The following is a 16,586-nucleotide window of genomic DNA, read 5'->3' as shown; positions in this document are numbered from 1 at the left end:
TTTAATTCAATGATTTTTTTGAGGCTGAGAATGCAATGTTTGAGATATGTTTATGCTAGGAGAGGTTTGATGTGAGGGTGATTCCAAGGAGTGAGGTCTCAGACTCTCTAGAAATTTGGGTATCATCAAAAAGGATACTGGGGAAAAATTGTTCTTTTTTGTGGGAAATAGTACAGAACTGGGTTTTATTGGCGTTGAAATTTATGAGATTATCTGAACCCCCATTGTAGGATGGCTTGGAGATCGGAGTTGAGGGTGGTGGTGGTTGATGTTCTGTAGGATGAGGTGAGTTGTGTAACGTAAGGCTTATCAAATGCAAGCGAGTAGTGTAGTGTGCTGGCGTCTGCAAAACTGTATTGGGTTGGAGGTCAATTGCAGTAGGTCATTGATATAAAGCAGGAAGAGGGTTGGTGAGAGTACAGAACCTTGTGGGACCCCAGCATTAATTGAGTGGTGAGAGGATAGGGAGCCGTCCTTAGACTATTGTTCTCAGATTTGGTCCCCAGGGGATAAATTAACTGTTGAAAGGTTACAAAGACAGTTTCAGGAACTGTACAATGTTAGTTGTGAGGATCGGCTGAGGGAATGTGGACGGCAGAGGTTAATGGATAGAAGAAGGAGAGGTGATATGATTGAGACTTTTAAACTGTTGGGAGGTGGTTACAGGGTTGACACTGGGGAGTTCTTTCACTTGGTTGAACAGCGGGAAGGAGTGATGACAAGGGGCCATCCCTAGAAGTTACGAAAGGAAACTGTGAGCAAGAGGGTGAGGAGTAATTTCTTTGCATGGAGGGTGGTTGAACCGTGGAATGCATTGCCTGATAGAGTGGTGAGAGCGAGAACGGTCAATGAATTTAAGGAGTGGTATGATAGCCTTTGTGTTTCCTAGGAGGGGGACCTCCCACGAAGAGTTTTGATAGACTTGTGTTTGCTAGGAAGGACCTCACACAATGAGTTTTTTGACTCCTTGGAGGCCAACATAAATTTTTTTTTTTACTTTTTATGTCTTGCTTACATATAATAATTACATTATAAAATTATAGAAATTACAAAATTTAAAAATTACATACATATACTAATAATAATAGTTTTTTTTTTAATTCGATGTTTTTTTTATTAAAGTTATAATTGCATATTATGCATTTACAAAACATGTTCTATTTTTTTTTGTTACAGTGAGTTTCATACACGTTTTTCCGTTTTTTGTATAATGTGTTAATAATAGTTATTATAGATGGTAATTTATAGTTTGCAATTCGATAAGATTACATTTTTTTAACAGCATTTATAGGATAACAATAAGTTATATATATTTTACAATTTTTGCTTGTAATGTATTTAAGCGCTGTAACTACAGCACTTCAATGTAATAAATATATATATATGTGTGTTTTTTTTTTTCTGATGATCTCGGTTGAGATGTAATATCTTTGCTTGCATCCTCGAAGCTTTTTAATAAACTTATCTGAGGATAACACCGGTTATATATATTTTATTGATTTGATTGCTGTGTTGTAAGTAGGCTGATGTTTGGGGGGTCAAATGAATGATTTGAAAGGTCCAATCAAAGTGAAATTGCTGATATATTCTGGTGTTATTGCAACTGTCTTGATGGTTCATATTAATTTTTATAGTGGTCTTCTTTATGAACTAATTAGGAGACTTTTTTTTTCCCCACTGTGGCAGCCTTTCTATGTCTTCTGAGCTTTTAATTTGTATCAGCTTGCATCTCCTCGAAGCTTTTTAATAAACTTATCTGAGGATAACACCGGTTATATATATTTTATTGATTTGATTGCTGTGTTGTAAGTAGGCTGATGTTTGGGAGGTGAAATGAATGATCTGAAAGGTCCGATCAAAGTGAAATTGCTGATATATTCTGGTGTTATTGCAACTGTCTTGATGGTTCACATTAATTTTTATAGTGATCTTCTTTTTGAACTAATTAGGAGACTTTTTTTTTTCCCACTGTGGCAGCCTTTCTATGTCTTCTGAGCTTTTAATTTGTATCAGAATATCTTGGCATCTCTTCGCCACAAAAATTAGTAATTTTTCTCTGTTTTTGCTTTTCTTGCTTGGTACAACAGATTCTGGTTGAATGGTGTTAAATATTTGGATAGGAAGATTGGTGTATTGTCTTGTAATGCGTTCAAGTCCTTGGCAACTGGTTTTTTTCTGTCTGCTGGCTTTTATGAGATTGTCTCTTGTGGACTTGTTTGTAAGATGAACCATGACTTGTGCAGGTCATGGCAAGCCTTGTTTTTTGCTCTTCCAAGGAATCTGATTTACGGTATGAATGTTGTTAAGCTGTATGGGGATATCAATTACATGGCCTAATTTTAAAATTACGTCTCTGAGGTTTTCTATAGGTGCAGTTTCAGGAAGACCGTTTATGACAAGATCTTCTTTATGTTGTTGCTGATTTAAATGTTTGTATTGTAGTTTTAGAGAATGAACTTCTTGATGGAGTTCGAATGTCTCTTTCATCAAATTGTGTTGCCTGTCATTTAGTGCATTAATGCTGATTTTAATATCTTTTACCGTTTGCAACATTTCTGTCACTGCTAAATTATTATGTTTGACCAAATCTTCATATTTGCTAGATTTTTTTTGTTATTTGTTTGTTCTGTTTGTCAAAGAGTTCTTGCACAAGATCTACTAAGCTGGCTTTTATAGTCTCTAGCCCGTTTTCTATTTAGTGTATTTAAAGGGTTGAAATTATAGGACTCACCTGCATTTTTTTTGTTTGTTCAGTTCGTCGTCTGATTTTGCTTCCAGTATAATCGGCTGCCTTAGGTGTGTTTCTTTGTTCTTCCTGCAGAGTAGGCATTTTCATTCCTTGCGTGTTACATTGAATTTACGTTGCCAGGTTGTTTCTGAAAAGCTGGCACATTTGCTTCCCTTGAGCAACTATAGCGTGTTTGTAAAGATGGCGATGTCCTTTGTTCTTTGCTCGTTGTTGACCACGGTCCTCTCTGTTCACTTTTCAACACTTCAAAATTTGATTTCTTCTTAGCCGATTTCGGTGAATTTTATATCACTGTCTTCAGAGTTACTTGGGAACACTTTCAAATTAAAAACAGGAGTTGGAATCACTTTAAAACTATACAGAATGGGAGCAGCAATATCACCGTGCGTCCGTTCGTATGCCTACACGGCGTCCTCTCTCCTAATAATAATAATAGTAATAATAATAATGATAAAATCCTGATTTCACAGGATTTATAGGTTATCCATTAACCATTATAGGTTATCTCAAAGTAAGCAATCCAAAGTGTACCTGCCAGAAGAACCATTTCCTCATGCTCAATTAATTCGAAGTGGTAGATTGAAACACTTCTCTGGTGTTCAAGGTATTAATTTGAAATGAGATACATAATTATTTGAATAAAAAATAGTTTTATATTTCTTTATAAAATATATTAAATATATTTCTTTGTGAAAAAAACAGTTAGAAACAGAACTTCCAGAAATAATTCTGTATTTTATTTCACTTCTTTGAGAGACTCTTCATGCCTACGGATAAACATTATTATGACATTTTGTTTACTGCATCTTGAATAAAAAAATAATAATATATAGCTGCCTTTTCATGTATATTAAGCTTACTTCAAAGACACAAAGTGCTTGTAACAATTGTAGTTGAAACATTTATCATTCATTTGGAAAGATTACCTAGTATCTAGGCAAGGAACCTTTATGTGAACTGTTTAGGCAGGATTATATAGTCTGTTTTGCAGGAGGAAAGTTTTCTTCCTGCAAAACAGACATGCTATCCACAGATTTTATGCAATTAACAGACATAAAAAAATTCTACCCTAATAGCACAAGTTGCTTTGTTTATAATTACATAATCCCTTAGTTATGCAACACAGCAAGAAATCGGTTTGCTAATCACATAATTGAAGGGATCAGTTAACAGAAAGTACATTCATATGGTTTTGCATCAGTAGTTGGCTGAGACATTAACTCATTTGGGAATTGATGATTTGAAGGTCGGATAGTTGAGAGATTACTGTACATTAAAACCTTCATCTTACAGGAAATAAACACTGTAAATGAATGGTAAGCAGTAAAGTAATTTGATGTTTGTTATAGTTTTATGCACTTAATTGGATATTTCAGCAACAACTTATGGATGTGTATAACTTCAGAGGCAGTCAGGAACTGTCTTATACTCATTTAAATAATTACACTTAAGCAATATGTTATATGAATCAACTAATGCAGTAATCTTTTTTCCCCGCTAGAGGTCAGGTCACTAGGATGCACTAAGTGCAATAAAAACAAGTGTTAAGACAGTTGATGTGGATTCATCATTGCTTGCCTTCTGGAGCTGAGGAGAGAAAGTGTTGAGTTCTTCCACTGAGCTGAATACATTAGAAATGTTTTTTTAAAAAAAAAAAAGAAGAAGAAGGAAAAAAAAAGAAAAAGTCAGATAATTAAGAGATCAATATATAGTGGTACCTTGACTCATGAACTGCTCGACATACGAACTTTTCAAAGATATGAACTGTTTTCATATTCCATTTTGACCTCTAGATACCAACCTAGACTCGAGATACGAATCATGATGCTTTTCTTTTCAAATGAACTAAAGCATGTTTTATGATATACTTTTTTTAAACTTTTTTATGCATGTTTTGCTGAGTGTGCACTGAACTGTCTCTAGTGTAACGATTGTTGTTACTACGTCATATTTATCTGAAATATGACACACTGCACGTATTGCTTTTTTGTGTATCTATTTCAGTATTTGTGTAAACAAACAATAGACTTCTGAAGATTTTTTCAGATTTGTATTTATTATGTATACTGTATGCATTTCTTTTTATAAGTGACATTGTTTTATTGTAGCTACACATTTATTTTCTGAATAATCTACCAGATAAGCATAATTTCATTGATCAGCGTATTATTTGGGGCCAAAGAAAACTAAGAAAGAAGAGAAGAAGAAAATCACAATAGAAATTAAGAAAGAGATTGTGGGAAAGGAGTCAGGCAAAGTGATCTGTGCAAGCAGTATGACTTGTCCAAATCCACCATAGCTACAATTGTCAAGAAAGCAGATTATCGGCGAATAGTTTAAAGCTAGCAAAGGATGGTTTGAAAAATTCAAGAATAGAACCATATCCATAGTGTTGTTAGACATGTAGAAGGTGGTAGTGCTGACAAAGAAGCCACTGAAAGGTTCGTGAAGGAATTTCAGAAATTGATGGATTCAGAAAGTTACAGACCAGAACAAGTTTTCAACTGCGATAAAACTTGGCTTTTCTGGAAGAAAATGGCTAAGAGAGCATTCATCACTAAGGAGGAAATGGCATTGCCAGGACACAAGCCAATGAAAGACAGACTAACTTTGCTTTCTGTGCCAATGCCAGTGGTGACCTGAAGATAAAACCTCTGTTGGGTTACCACTCTGAAAATCCTAGAGTCTTTAAAATCAGAAAGTTATCAGGCACAAACTCAGCATTATGTGGAGAGTTAACAGCAGAGCTTGGGTAACCAGGCTATTCTTCTGTGAGTGGATAACATAGGTCTTTGCTCACACAGTGAAATGGTATCTACAAGAAAAGGGTCTGCCTGAGAAAGTTCTTCTTATAATGGACAATGCTCCAGCACATCCACCACAGTTGGAAGAAGATTTGGATGAAGAGTTTAATTTCATCAAAATTAAGTTATTGCCTCCTAATACCACACCACTCCTACAACCAATTGATCAATATGTTATTTCCAACTTCAAAAAGCTTTATACCAAAGCGCTTTTCCAAAGATGTTTCGAAGTTATCACCAACACAGAATTAACCTTCAGGGAATTCTGGAAGAATCACTTCAATATTCTTCATTGTTTGTGTCTTATTAGTCAGGCATGGGAAGATGTTTCTGTGAGAACTCTAAAATCAGTCTAGAAAAAGTTATGGCCTGACTGTGTCCAAGGAACTGCATTGGAAGGACCTGAAAGTGAAATTGACATTGTAGATACAGTTGTTCTCCTGGGCAAGACCATGCATTTGGAAGTTGATGAAGCAGACATAGAGGAGCACAACATTGAGCTGACCACTGAAGAGCTACAGGAGTTAAGAAGAGAGCAGGAAAAAGAAAGGGACGAGGAGGAAAAGCAAATGTCTTCAGAGGATGAAGAAGACTGCAAGAGAAAAAGGGAGCAATTCCAACAAGTGATTTAAAAAAAAATCTTGCAGCACTGGGGCAAATTGCAAGAATTGGTTAACAAGCGGCACCTAAATCAAGGTGTTATTTCTAGAGCCACCCAAATCAAGGTGTTGTTTCTAGAGCCACCAAATCTTCAATGACAATGTCATTAATCACTTTAGAAGGGTGTTAAGGAAACGACAGATTCAGTCAATGTTGGATAGGTTTTTTAAACCTTCCTTACCTAAGAGACAAAAAGAAGAATTGATGACAACAAATCGAAAACTCCTGAACCACAAAACCAGCCACGAGAAAATTGATTTTTTTTTTTTACAATTTAATGGAAGATAATTTTCATACTAATCGTGTAAAACCAAAGATTTCATAAATAAAAATTAATATGTAATGGTATACAAAATGCATATTTATAGTGTAAAAATGCTCCTTCTCACTCCTCCATTTCTTTGCATTTTCTTTATAGGTTGAGAATAGTTTTTTATTTATTTAAAATTTTTGAATCTGGGAACAGATTAATTGATTTCCCCATAAGATATAATGGAAAATTGGGTTTTGAGATACATACTTTTTGAGATACGAACCTTGGTCAGGAACGAATCAAGTTTGTAAATCGTGGTACCACTGTACAACCCAAACAAGAAAAAATTTATTAATAAAACATAAAACGAGTTAAGAAAATTATTAAAGACAATTATAAAAAAAATAAATAAATAAATGTGTTTCTCAATATCATCCTTCTCTAATGATATCATTAATTATCACAAAAACAGCAAAATATGGCAAAAACATGAACTGTTTTTTTGTCATATATATTACTGTAGAATACTTTTAAGATGTATAATTTTGAATATTTGCAATAACTGCAATTTTTCTTATTATCTTTAAAACTTTTGTAATATGTTTGCTGAACTTCACTTTCCTGTTCACCATAAAGGAATGCGGAGAACCGACCAGGGCTTCTGACCTAATGTTTAATCCTCACCTTCTCGTGGTGCACACTGTTGGGTATCTACTGGGATTCTGAACGAACAAGGATGGGCTGGCAATTTGGGATTTAGCCGCCCAAATTGTATTCTTATTGGCTTAAACCAATATAGAAAATGATGGTACAACGACAAAATTTCATGCTGGCTGGGGAGTCGCTCGGTTAAACAAGTCTCCCGTTGTTTTCGCCAGGGAACCAGGGCGAACAGCGAAAAGTAAGCTACTGAAACAAATCTGAAAGCACACACCCAAACTCAACATCACCAGAGTTAAAGATCGGTACTATCAACATAAAAAGCCTGCATGGCAAAGAAATGGAGCTAGCTGAGGAATTAGATAAGTTACAGATCGACATAATAGGAGTGACTGAAACAAAAAAGTCAAAAACTGGTGAGATCTTTCTGAACAATAAATACAAAATGTTATATTCAGGAAATGACAATCAAGGAAAAGGAGTAGCAGCCATAGTATTCAATACAAAATATGAAGCTGATCTTCTTGAATGGCAGGCGGTTTCAAGTAGAGTGATGTGGGCAAATATCAGAATGGGGAATTGGACAATTAGACTTATTTGTGGCTATGGTCCCACAGAAGGTTCTACTAAGGTAGAAGTGGAGGAATGCTTTAGAAAAAGCAGCTGACACAATGAAGAAGGAAAAATTTGTCCTTGTTGGGGATCTAAATAGCAGAGTAGGAAATGATTGTATGACATACAAAAATATTTTGGGAAAATTTTGAGGAAAGAGCAAAGCCAATAATAATGGCAAAACCTGTTGGATTTCTGCTCAGGACATGGACTGGTTATTACTAACACCATGTTCCAACATAAAAATGTGCACAAATTTACATGGAGAGAAGAAGCAAGGAATACGAAAAGTCTCATTGATTATGTTATTGTTGATAGTGATGTTTTCTCCCTGGTGCAGGACACCAGAGTGTACAGACAATTTGAAATTGGAAGCGATCACTATTTAGTCTTGAGCAGGATAAAATTAAATTTCACATTGAAAAGAATAACACGTAAGAAAGTTTTAAACTGAATAAAAGTTGAACAGCTCTCAGTTGTGAGCTGTAGACTAAAATACATAAAGATTATTGAAGAAAAAATGAAAGAGTTTGAGAACAGGAACCAAACCTTGGAGATTCAGTGGCAAGCCTTGAAGAAAACCCTGATTGATTCAGCCAGAGGGGCATATGGTGAGGTTGTCTGCAAGGATAGAAAAATCCGAACTCCATGGTGGACACATGAAGTTAAAGAGGCAGTGAAGGAAAAGAAGAAAGCATATCAAAAGTTCCTGGAAAATAAGTCAGCTTGTGCTCTTAGAGAATACAGAGATAAATGTAAGAAAGCTAAACACTGTATAAAACTAGCTAAATAAAAGTCATGGGAGGACTTTGGCAAGAACATAGAAAATAAATATCAAGAAGGTGGCAAGATATTCTGGTGTTGAAAGTTTATTTTCACTTGGTTAGAGTATAATAAATTTAGTTTAATCCTTTATCCAAGTGTGAGCAAACAAAGTTTGCGCCTGAAAGTATCTTCAGGACTGGGTTAAGGTGGTACAACACCAGGGCAACTCGTTGCAAAGGTGGAGCAAGATACCAACACTTCTATCTTAGTATCTCCTATAATGCAAAACACATATCCTTGCGGATATGTCTAATGTTATGCATTAAGGGAAGGGCCACTACCCAGACCGGTTTCGACCTCTATTGAGGTCTCCTCAGTGGGAGCCAGGCCCAAGTCGAGATATCAGGCAGAAGCATTAGCAGGTCATCTCGACCTATAGGAATTGCCAATTGGTGTGCCACCCTTTTTTAATAAATTACTCTGGATTTAGAGAAAGATGTTGAAAGTTTATTTTCCACTTGGTTAGAGTATAATAAATTTAGTTTAATCCTTTATCCAAGTGTGAGCAAACAAAGTTTGCGCCTGAAAGTATCTTCAGGACTGCAACGAGTTGCCCTGGTGTTGTACCACCTTAACCCAGTCCTGAAGATACTTTCAGGTGCAAACTTTGTTTGCTCACACTTGGATAAAGGATTAAACTAAATTTATTATACCATAAGTTAATGGAAAATAAACTTTCAACATCTTTCTCTAAATCCAGAGTAATTTATTAAAAAAGGGTGGCACACCAATTGGCAATTCCTATAGGTCGAGATGACCTGCTAATGCTTCTGCCTGATATCTCGACTTGGGCCTGGCTCCCACTGAGGAGACCTCAATAGAGGTCGAAACCGGTCTGGGTAGTGGCCCTTCCCTTAATGCATAACATTAGACATATCCGCAAGGATATGTGTTTTGCATTATAGGAGATACTAAGATAGGAGTGTTGGTATCTTGCTCCACCTTTGCAACGAGTTGCCCTGGTGAATGTGAGAATTACAGAGATATTTCCCTACAGAGTGTTCCTGGCAAAATCTATGCAAACATACTTGAGAAACGGTTAAGAAGAATTGTGGTAGAAAAGCTTGGCCTGAAGAACAAGCTGGATTCAGGCCAAATAGAGGCTGTCAGGATCAGACTTCACTTTACAACAAATAGTTGAGAAAGTATGAGAATATAACAAAGATCTGTATTTATGTTTTGTCGATCTGGAAAAGGCATATGACAAGGTGCCAAGAGAGAAACTATGCAGTGCGCGACAGTTATATGGTGTCAATGGAGCATTATATCAAGCAATACTTAGTCTGTATTTGAGTTGTAAGTCTGTAGTTAGAATTGAAGGAAGCACAGAAAGATGGTTTATTGTTAAATCTGGTGTGAGACAAGGATGTACATTATCCCCTCAGTTATTCATTATATGGATCACATTATGAAGGAAAGTGGTATTAAACATGATATCAGAATTGGAGATGTTAATGTAAGCTTTTTGCTTTATGTGGACGATGTTATACCTCTAAATAAATCTGCTACAAGTTTGCAAGAGTCTCTGACTAAATTGAATAACTGTTGTAATAGATATGGTATGAATGTCAGCATTAAAAAGACAAAGAAAATGAAAATAGGTAGAATTGTTGAAAATGTCAATTGTGTTGTGAACGGGGAAGCTGTGGAACAAGTAAAACATTTCAGCTACTTAGGCACGATTTTTACTGAAGATGGTAAATTAAATATGGAAATAGACAACAGAATCAACAAAGCTCGTATGGTAGGAAGTCAGTTGAATAAATCCATATGGAATAAGAGAGAAATTAGTTGGAACACTAAATTAGCTGTATACAAGACAGTATTCAAACCAGTTTTAACTTATGGATCTGAGAGCTGGGTCAGAAGTAAAACACTTGACCAAAGACTAGAGATCACAGATATGAGAGTCCTGAGAAAGATTAGAGGCATGAACAGATGGCATGAATGGCAATATCATATTAAAAACGAGGATATTAGGAAAGGACTTGACATTGTCGGCATCCCGGAATGCATTAGCAGAGCTAATCTCAGGTGGTATGGTCACTTAAACAGAATGGGAGAGGCAAGATTAGCAAAACAAGTGTTCTCTGCCGGGTTGGCAGGAAAATGACCCAGAGGAAGACCAAGATATAGGTGGATTGATACGGTACAAAGTGCCTTAGATGATAGAAATATAAGATCTGATAATGTTGCAGTCTTGACAAGTAACAGATTGATTTGGAGGAAAATTGTAGATAGGAAGTTAGTAATGATGTAAATTTTTCATGTAGTACTGTCATATCCTGTACACCCCTGGAGGGTACATGTCAGGAATTTAATGATGATGATGTAATCTATGATTCAATTGTTTTTTCCATTTTGGTATTTTTTTCATTTTTTGAGTTGATTTCCAAGATGATATCGTATTTCTCTCTGGGCGAATGTTAGGTAAAGTCGAGCATGTATTTGCGATTGGGGGTCAAGTGTCCTTGATCTTGTTGTTAATCACTTATTAATTTATATGTGTTGTCGGTGTGTCACTAGGAAGCATGGAAAGTTCTTTCCTTCCTTTCTTTTATATATGGGTATGAAACGATGGCATCAACAAACTCCTGACATGTACCCTCAAGGGTATACAGTATATAATAGTACTACATGAAAAACCTACATCACCACGAACGTCCTATTTCCAATCTAGAAGATCTGATGTTCTTCGATAAGAGTTGAACATTATCAGATCTTATATTTCTGTCTTCTAAGGAACTTTTTACTGTATCAATCTAACTATATCTTGGTCTTCCTCTGAGTCTTTTTCCTATTAATCTGGCAGAGAACACTTTTTTTTGCTAATCTTTCCTCTCCCATTCTGTTCAAGTGACCATACCACCTGAGATTAACTCTGGTAAAACATTCCTGGATTCCAACAATGTCAAATTCTTTCCTAATATCCTCATTTATAATATGATATTTCCATTGATGCCATCTGTTCACACTCCTAATCTTTCTCAGGATTATCTGTGGTCTCTAGTCTTTTGTCGAAGTGTTTTATTTCTAACCCAGCTTTCAGATCCATAATTTAAAATTGGCTTGAACACTGTTTTGTATACAGCTAATTTAGTGTTTTGACTAATTTCTCTCTTATTCCATATAAATTTATTCGGTTGACTTCCTACCACACCAGCTTTGTTGATTCTGCTGTCTATTTCCATATTTAATTTACCATTTTCAATAAAAATTGTGCCTAAGTAGCTGAAATGTTTTACTTGTTCTATAGGGTCTCCATTCACAGTGTAGTTGATATTTTCATTGTCTTTGTCTTTTTTAATGCTGACCTTCATATCATATCTACTTCAACAGTTATTCAGTTTAGTCAGAGAATCTTGCAGACTTGTAGCGGATTTATTTAGAAGTAGAACATCATCAAAATAAAGTAAAGAGCTGATATTAACATCTCCAATTTTCATATCAGGTTTAATATCACATTCCTTCATAATGTGTTCCATATATATAATGAATAACAGAGGGGATAATGTACACCTTCTCTGTTTTTGTCTGACACCAGATTTAACATTAAGCCATCTTTCTGTACTTCCTTCAATTCTAACTACTGACTTATAAATCAAATAAAGACTAATTATTGCTTGATATTATGTCCCATTGACATCATACAACTGTAGTGGTTTGAATATCTTTTCTCTTGGCACCTTGTCGTATTTTCAGATCTACAAAACTTAAATACAGATCTTTGTTATATTTCCATGATTTCTCATCTGTTTGTCATAAAGTGAAAATCTGATCCTGACATTCTCTATTTGGCCTGAATCCAGCTTGTTTTTTGCCAGATTTTCCTTCTACAATCCTTCCAAACTGTTTCTCAAGTATTATTATTATCCAGGCCTCCATGGAGTCCAAAGAGTTATCGTGGGAGGTCATTCTTAGGAAACACAAAGTTTATTATACCACTCCTTGAACTCATTGACCGTTCAACTATCCTCCATGCAAAGAAACCACTCCTCACCCTCTTGCTCACAGCTTCCTTTTGTAACTTCCAGGGATGGCCCCCCTTGTCATCACTCGTTCCCTCCGTTCCACCAAGCGAAAGAACTCCCCAGTGTCTATCCTGTAACTTACCTCTCAATAGTTTAAAATTCTCGATCATATCACCTCTCCTTCTTCTATCTACCAAACTCTGCCGTCAACATTCCCTCAGCCGATCCTCATAACTAACATTGTACTGTCCTGAAACTGTCTTTGTTATCTGATTTTGTACCCTTTCCACAGTTAATTTATCCCCTTCAAATCCTGGGGACCAAATCTGAGAACAATAGTCTAAGTGTGGTCTGATCAGAGTTTTATACAACAGAATGATAACTCTTTTATCTCTGTAGGTCAGCATCCTTCTCGGTATTGCAGCAATCCTCTGGGTTATTACCTTCACCATCTTTGCAATATGCTCTTTGAATTTCAGTTTTCTATCTATTATCACCCCCCAAATTTCTTGTCTCTCCTACTTCCTCCAGTATTGCTCCTCCAATCGAGTATGCATCCTCCCATCGATGGACCCCCAAACTTCAAGACTTTACATTTTGCTGCATTAAACCAACACCCCCAATTCATTTGTTCATCTGTATAGTTTATTCAAATCCTCTTGCCGGACTGCCAAATCTCACTATTAGTGATAACCCTTCCCAGCTTCATTTCATCTGCAATCAACTGAATATCCTCTTGCAATCCATTGACAATGTCATTGATATAAAGTTTGAACAATACAGGTCCCAGTAATGAGCCCTGTGGAACCCCACTTTTAATCTTCTGCTTCCTTGATATTGCCCCAGTGTACACAACTCTCTGATACCTATCAGATAGCCTATCCTGAATCCATTTGACTAACCAGACATTTAAACATTTAAGTCGGCTGCAACTTAAATATCAAGTTATCATGTCGCACTCTCTCTCATACACCTTTGCAAAATCCAAAAAAAATGGCAGTATATATCTTTTCCTCATCAACTGCTCTTGTAACTTATTTTAAAAGGCAATCATATTACTGAAGCAAGAGAACCCCCTTAACAAATTCATGTTTATTCTCACAGATAGCATTATCCTCATCTGTCCAACATTGTCCCTCACTAATTTCTCCAAGACCTTAACAACTACTGATGACAAACAAACTGGCTTATAATTAGACAATTCAAGTTTGCTATCACCCTTGTGCAGTTGCACTATCTTAAATTCCTTCTGTAACTTAGGTACCTTTCCCATAGCCAGACTTTTATTGAAGAGCCAAGTCATTGGAACTGGCAGTTCTTTAGCACATTCTCTCAAAATGCATGGTGAAATACCATCCAGCCCCACAGCTTTAAGGACATCCAGGGTACGCAGCATTTGGAACACACTCTACTCTTGCACCTCTAAACCTCGAACCTTCCTTACCCCTCTAGTATTAAAACCTTCTTCTCTGGGATGAAATACTCCAATAAAGTGTTTATTGAACTACTGCACTACATCCTCTGCATCAGTCACTCTATTCACATTTTTATCCCACAATGTCATTCTTCCACAATCATTTCTCCTTCTACTGGCCACATAGCTAAAAAATTCCCTAGGATTTTCTTTGGATCTTAGAGCCAATCTCTTCTCATATTCCAGTTTTGCCTTCCTCACCATACTGGTCACTGTCCTGGCCTGCATCTTATATTATTTGTTTTTTATGCCCTCCACCCCTCTCCTTATATGTCTTCCATAATCTCTTTTTCAACTGCAGTTTCTGTTTGATATTGTTTGTCATCCACTTTACACCAAATTGTGTCTGTTTCTTCACTCGTGAAAAGAAATACAGCTTACTATTGCTGCTAACAAATATTCCTTCATCATTTCGAAAGCACTAATGATATCCTGGCCTTCCAATTCTGTCCTCCATGGAACTGCTCCCTAGTTGATACCTAAGACTATTATAGTCACCTGTATTATAATTCCACAGACGTTCCCTTTTCTTTGATACACCTGCATGTCTGTTCATCTTCCAAGTCAAAACCATGTGGTCACTCTCCAACTGGTGGAAGAGATGTCATCTCACTTATTCTCAGCTCTTCTGATGCTGTGACCAAATCCAAAACTCTTGAACCTCTTGTTTCCTCTATTATATATTGCTTAAGACATTTGTCCCTCAAGAATTCTTGAAATTCCATCCCCTTATTACTACATGTATTTTCCTCTTTCCAGCTTATACTGCTGTAGTTAAAATCTCCCATAACAATATCATTCTTCTTGCACTTGCCAAGCTCATCTGCCTATATCTCCTGCTCCCCACCCTCTGTGTTGCCTGGTTGGTAGCAACACCCCACTAAATATCCTGTCTTGGCCACTTTTACCTCACACCATATGCTTTCAAAACCATTAATGTCATTGCCTTCCAAAGCCTCCACTCTTAGAGGACAGAAGTCATCACTTATCATAAGCAGTACTTTGCCACCACGTTTACCTTTCCTATCTTGCCGAAAAATGCTGTACCCTGCTACTTCAATTCCTGTTATTATATCATCTTCCGTCAACTATATCTCAGAGATCCCAATAATCTTTGATTAGGCTGATGCTATCAGTACCACCAATTCATCTCCTTTATTCCAGATACCCCTGGCATTAGTATAAAGCATAAAAATGTCACTGCTTCTATACCTATCATTGTCTCTCTCGACCTTGCTGGACTCAGTGTTAACTGATGTCATCCCCCTTCCCCCAGGCACCCATTCCCACAAGAGCCCTTCCCCTGCTACCATCCACCCTGGGAATTCTAGTCTCTGTGCATTGACACACTGACTCGTTCAGAAAACAGCAATCTTTCCAGATACCTTCGTCATTTCTCATTCAGATGCAAGCAGTCTCTCGTATACAGTTCCCTTCTGTCCTCAAAACCTCAAATGCCCTCGAAGCATCCACGTATTCCAGTCCTCTCTTCTGACACATTTTGGCTATTATTCTATTCGGTGTTACTGCTCTTTTGTCAGCTCATCACTATCATACCTGGGCAACACACACACAATCTTTCCTCTGTGCATTTTCTTTTGCACAACCTCAAGCAAGAATCTCAGTTCTCTCTGAAACCACCTGAATTACATTGCCTCTCAAGTCGTTTATGCCCACCATCACCGCAGTCATTTCATCCAACCTTTCACTCTCTTATGTATACTTGTATAAATCTTACCAGGAACACTCAGTATTGAAATATCTCTGTAATTCTCACCAATTTTATTTCTCTTTTTTATATGGGTACTATGAGAGCTCTACTCCAATCATCTGGAATTCGTCCCTCTGTCCAGGCCTTCGGAACTAGCAGTGCAGCCACTGTAAGACTTTTGTATACCACCATATTTCAGCATTTCTGGTCGAATATCACCTACTCCTGCTGCCTTTCCACATTTCAAGCCTTTGATGGCTTTTTCTACTTCAAGTATGGATATGTATTCCTGACTGTATACCTGTTGAGTGTTTTTTACCAATGTGCTGTTACTGCTTGTTTTATTTGGCAGTTTTTCCAAGCAACTACTCCAGTTGTCTAGAATATCCTTCCTGATATTTATTTTCTATGTTCAAAGTCTTCCCATTACTTTTGTTTAGCTAGTTTTACACAATTTTTAGATTACTTACATTTGTCTCTGTATTCTCTAAGAGCACAAGCTGACTTATTTGACAGGAACTTTCGATATGCTTTCTTCTTTTCCATCACTGCCTCTTTAACTTCCTGTGTCCATCATAGAGTTCTAAATTTTCTATCCTTGCAGACAACCTCACCACGTGCTTCTCTGGCTGAATCAATGTTTTCTTCAGGGCTTGCCACTGAATCTCCAAGGTTTGGTTCCTGTTCTCAAACTCTTTCATTTTTTTTTTTTTTAATAATATTTGTGTATTTAATATTTTTTTATTTAACTTTTATTCACTTTAAAACTTTCTTAGATGTTGTTCTTTTCAATATGAAATTCAGTTTTATCCTGCTTAAGACTAAATGGTGATCAGTTCCAATTTCAAATCCCCTGTAACACGCTGG

At 36.5% G+C, this 16,586-nt stretch overlaps 1 protein-coding gene across 2 annotated transcripts in view; it reads left to right on the top strand.

The window, feature by feature from the left end:
• The window catches only part of IntS9 (integrator complex subunit 9), a 405,017-nt gene that overhangs the window by 214,284 nt on the left and 174,147 nt on the right, over positions 1-16,586 (top strand). For both annotated transcript variants that reach the window (XM_090391326.1, XM_090391327.1), the window contains exon 11: positions 3,250-3,353. In XM_090391326.1, the coding sequence (XP_090247452.1) occupies positions 3,250-3,353 (104 nt within the window). The remainder of the gene's footprint in view (positions 1-3,249; positions 3,354-16,586) is intronic.

The sequence above is a fragment of the Typopeltis vanoorti genome, chromosome 4 (assembly GCF_054136105.1).
Source record: "Typopeltis vanoorti isolate ZY-2024b chromosome 4, IOZ_Tvanoo_1.0, whole genome shotgun sequence".
In the NCBI taxonomy this organism is placed as follows: Eukaryota; Metazoa; Arthropoda; class Arachnida; order Uropygi; family Thelyphonidae; genus Typopeltis; species Typopeltis vanoorti.
Note: the sequence above shows the minus strand (reverse complement) of the source record. Positions and strands in the feature narration are given on the sequence as shown.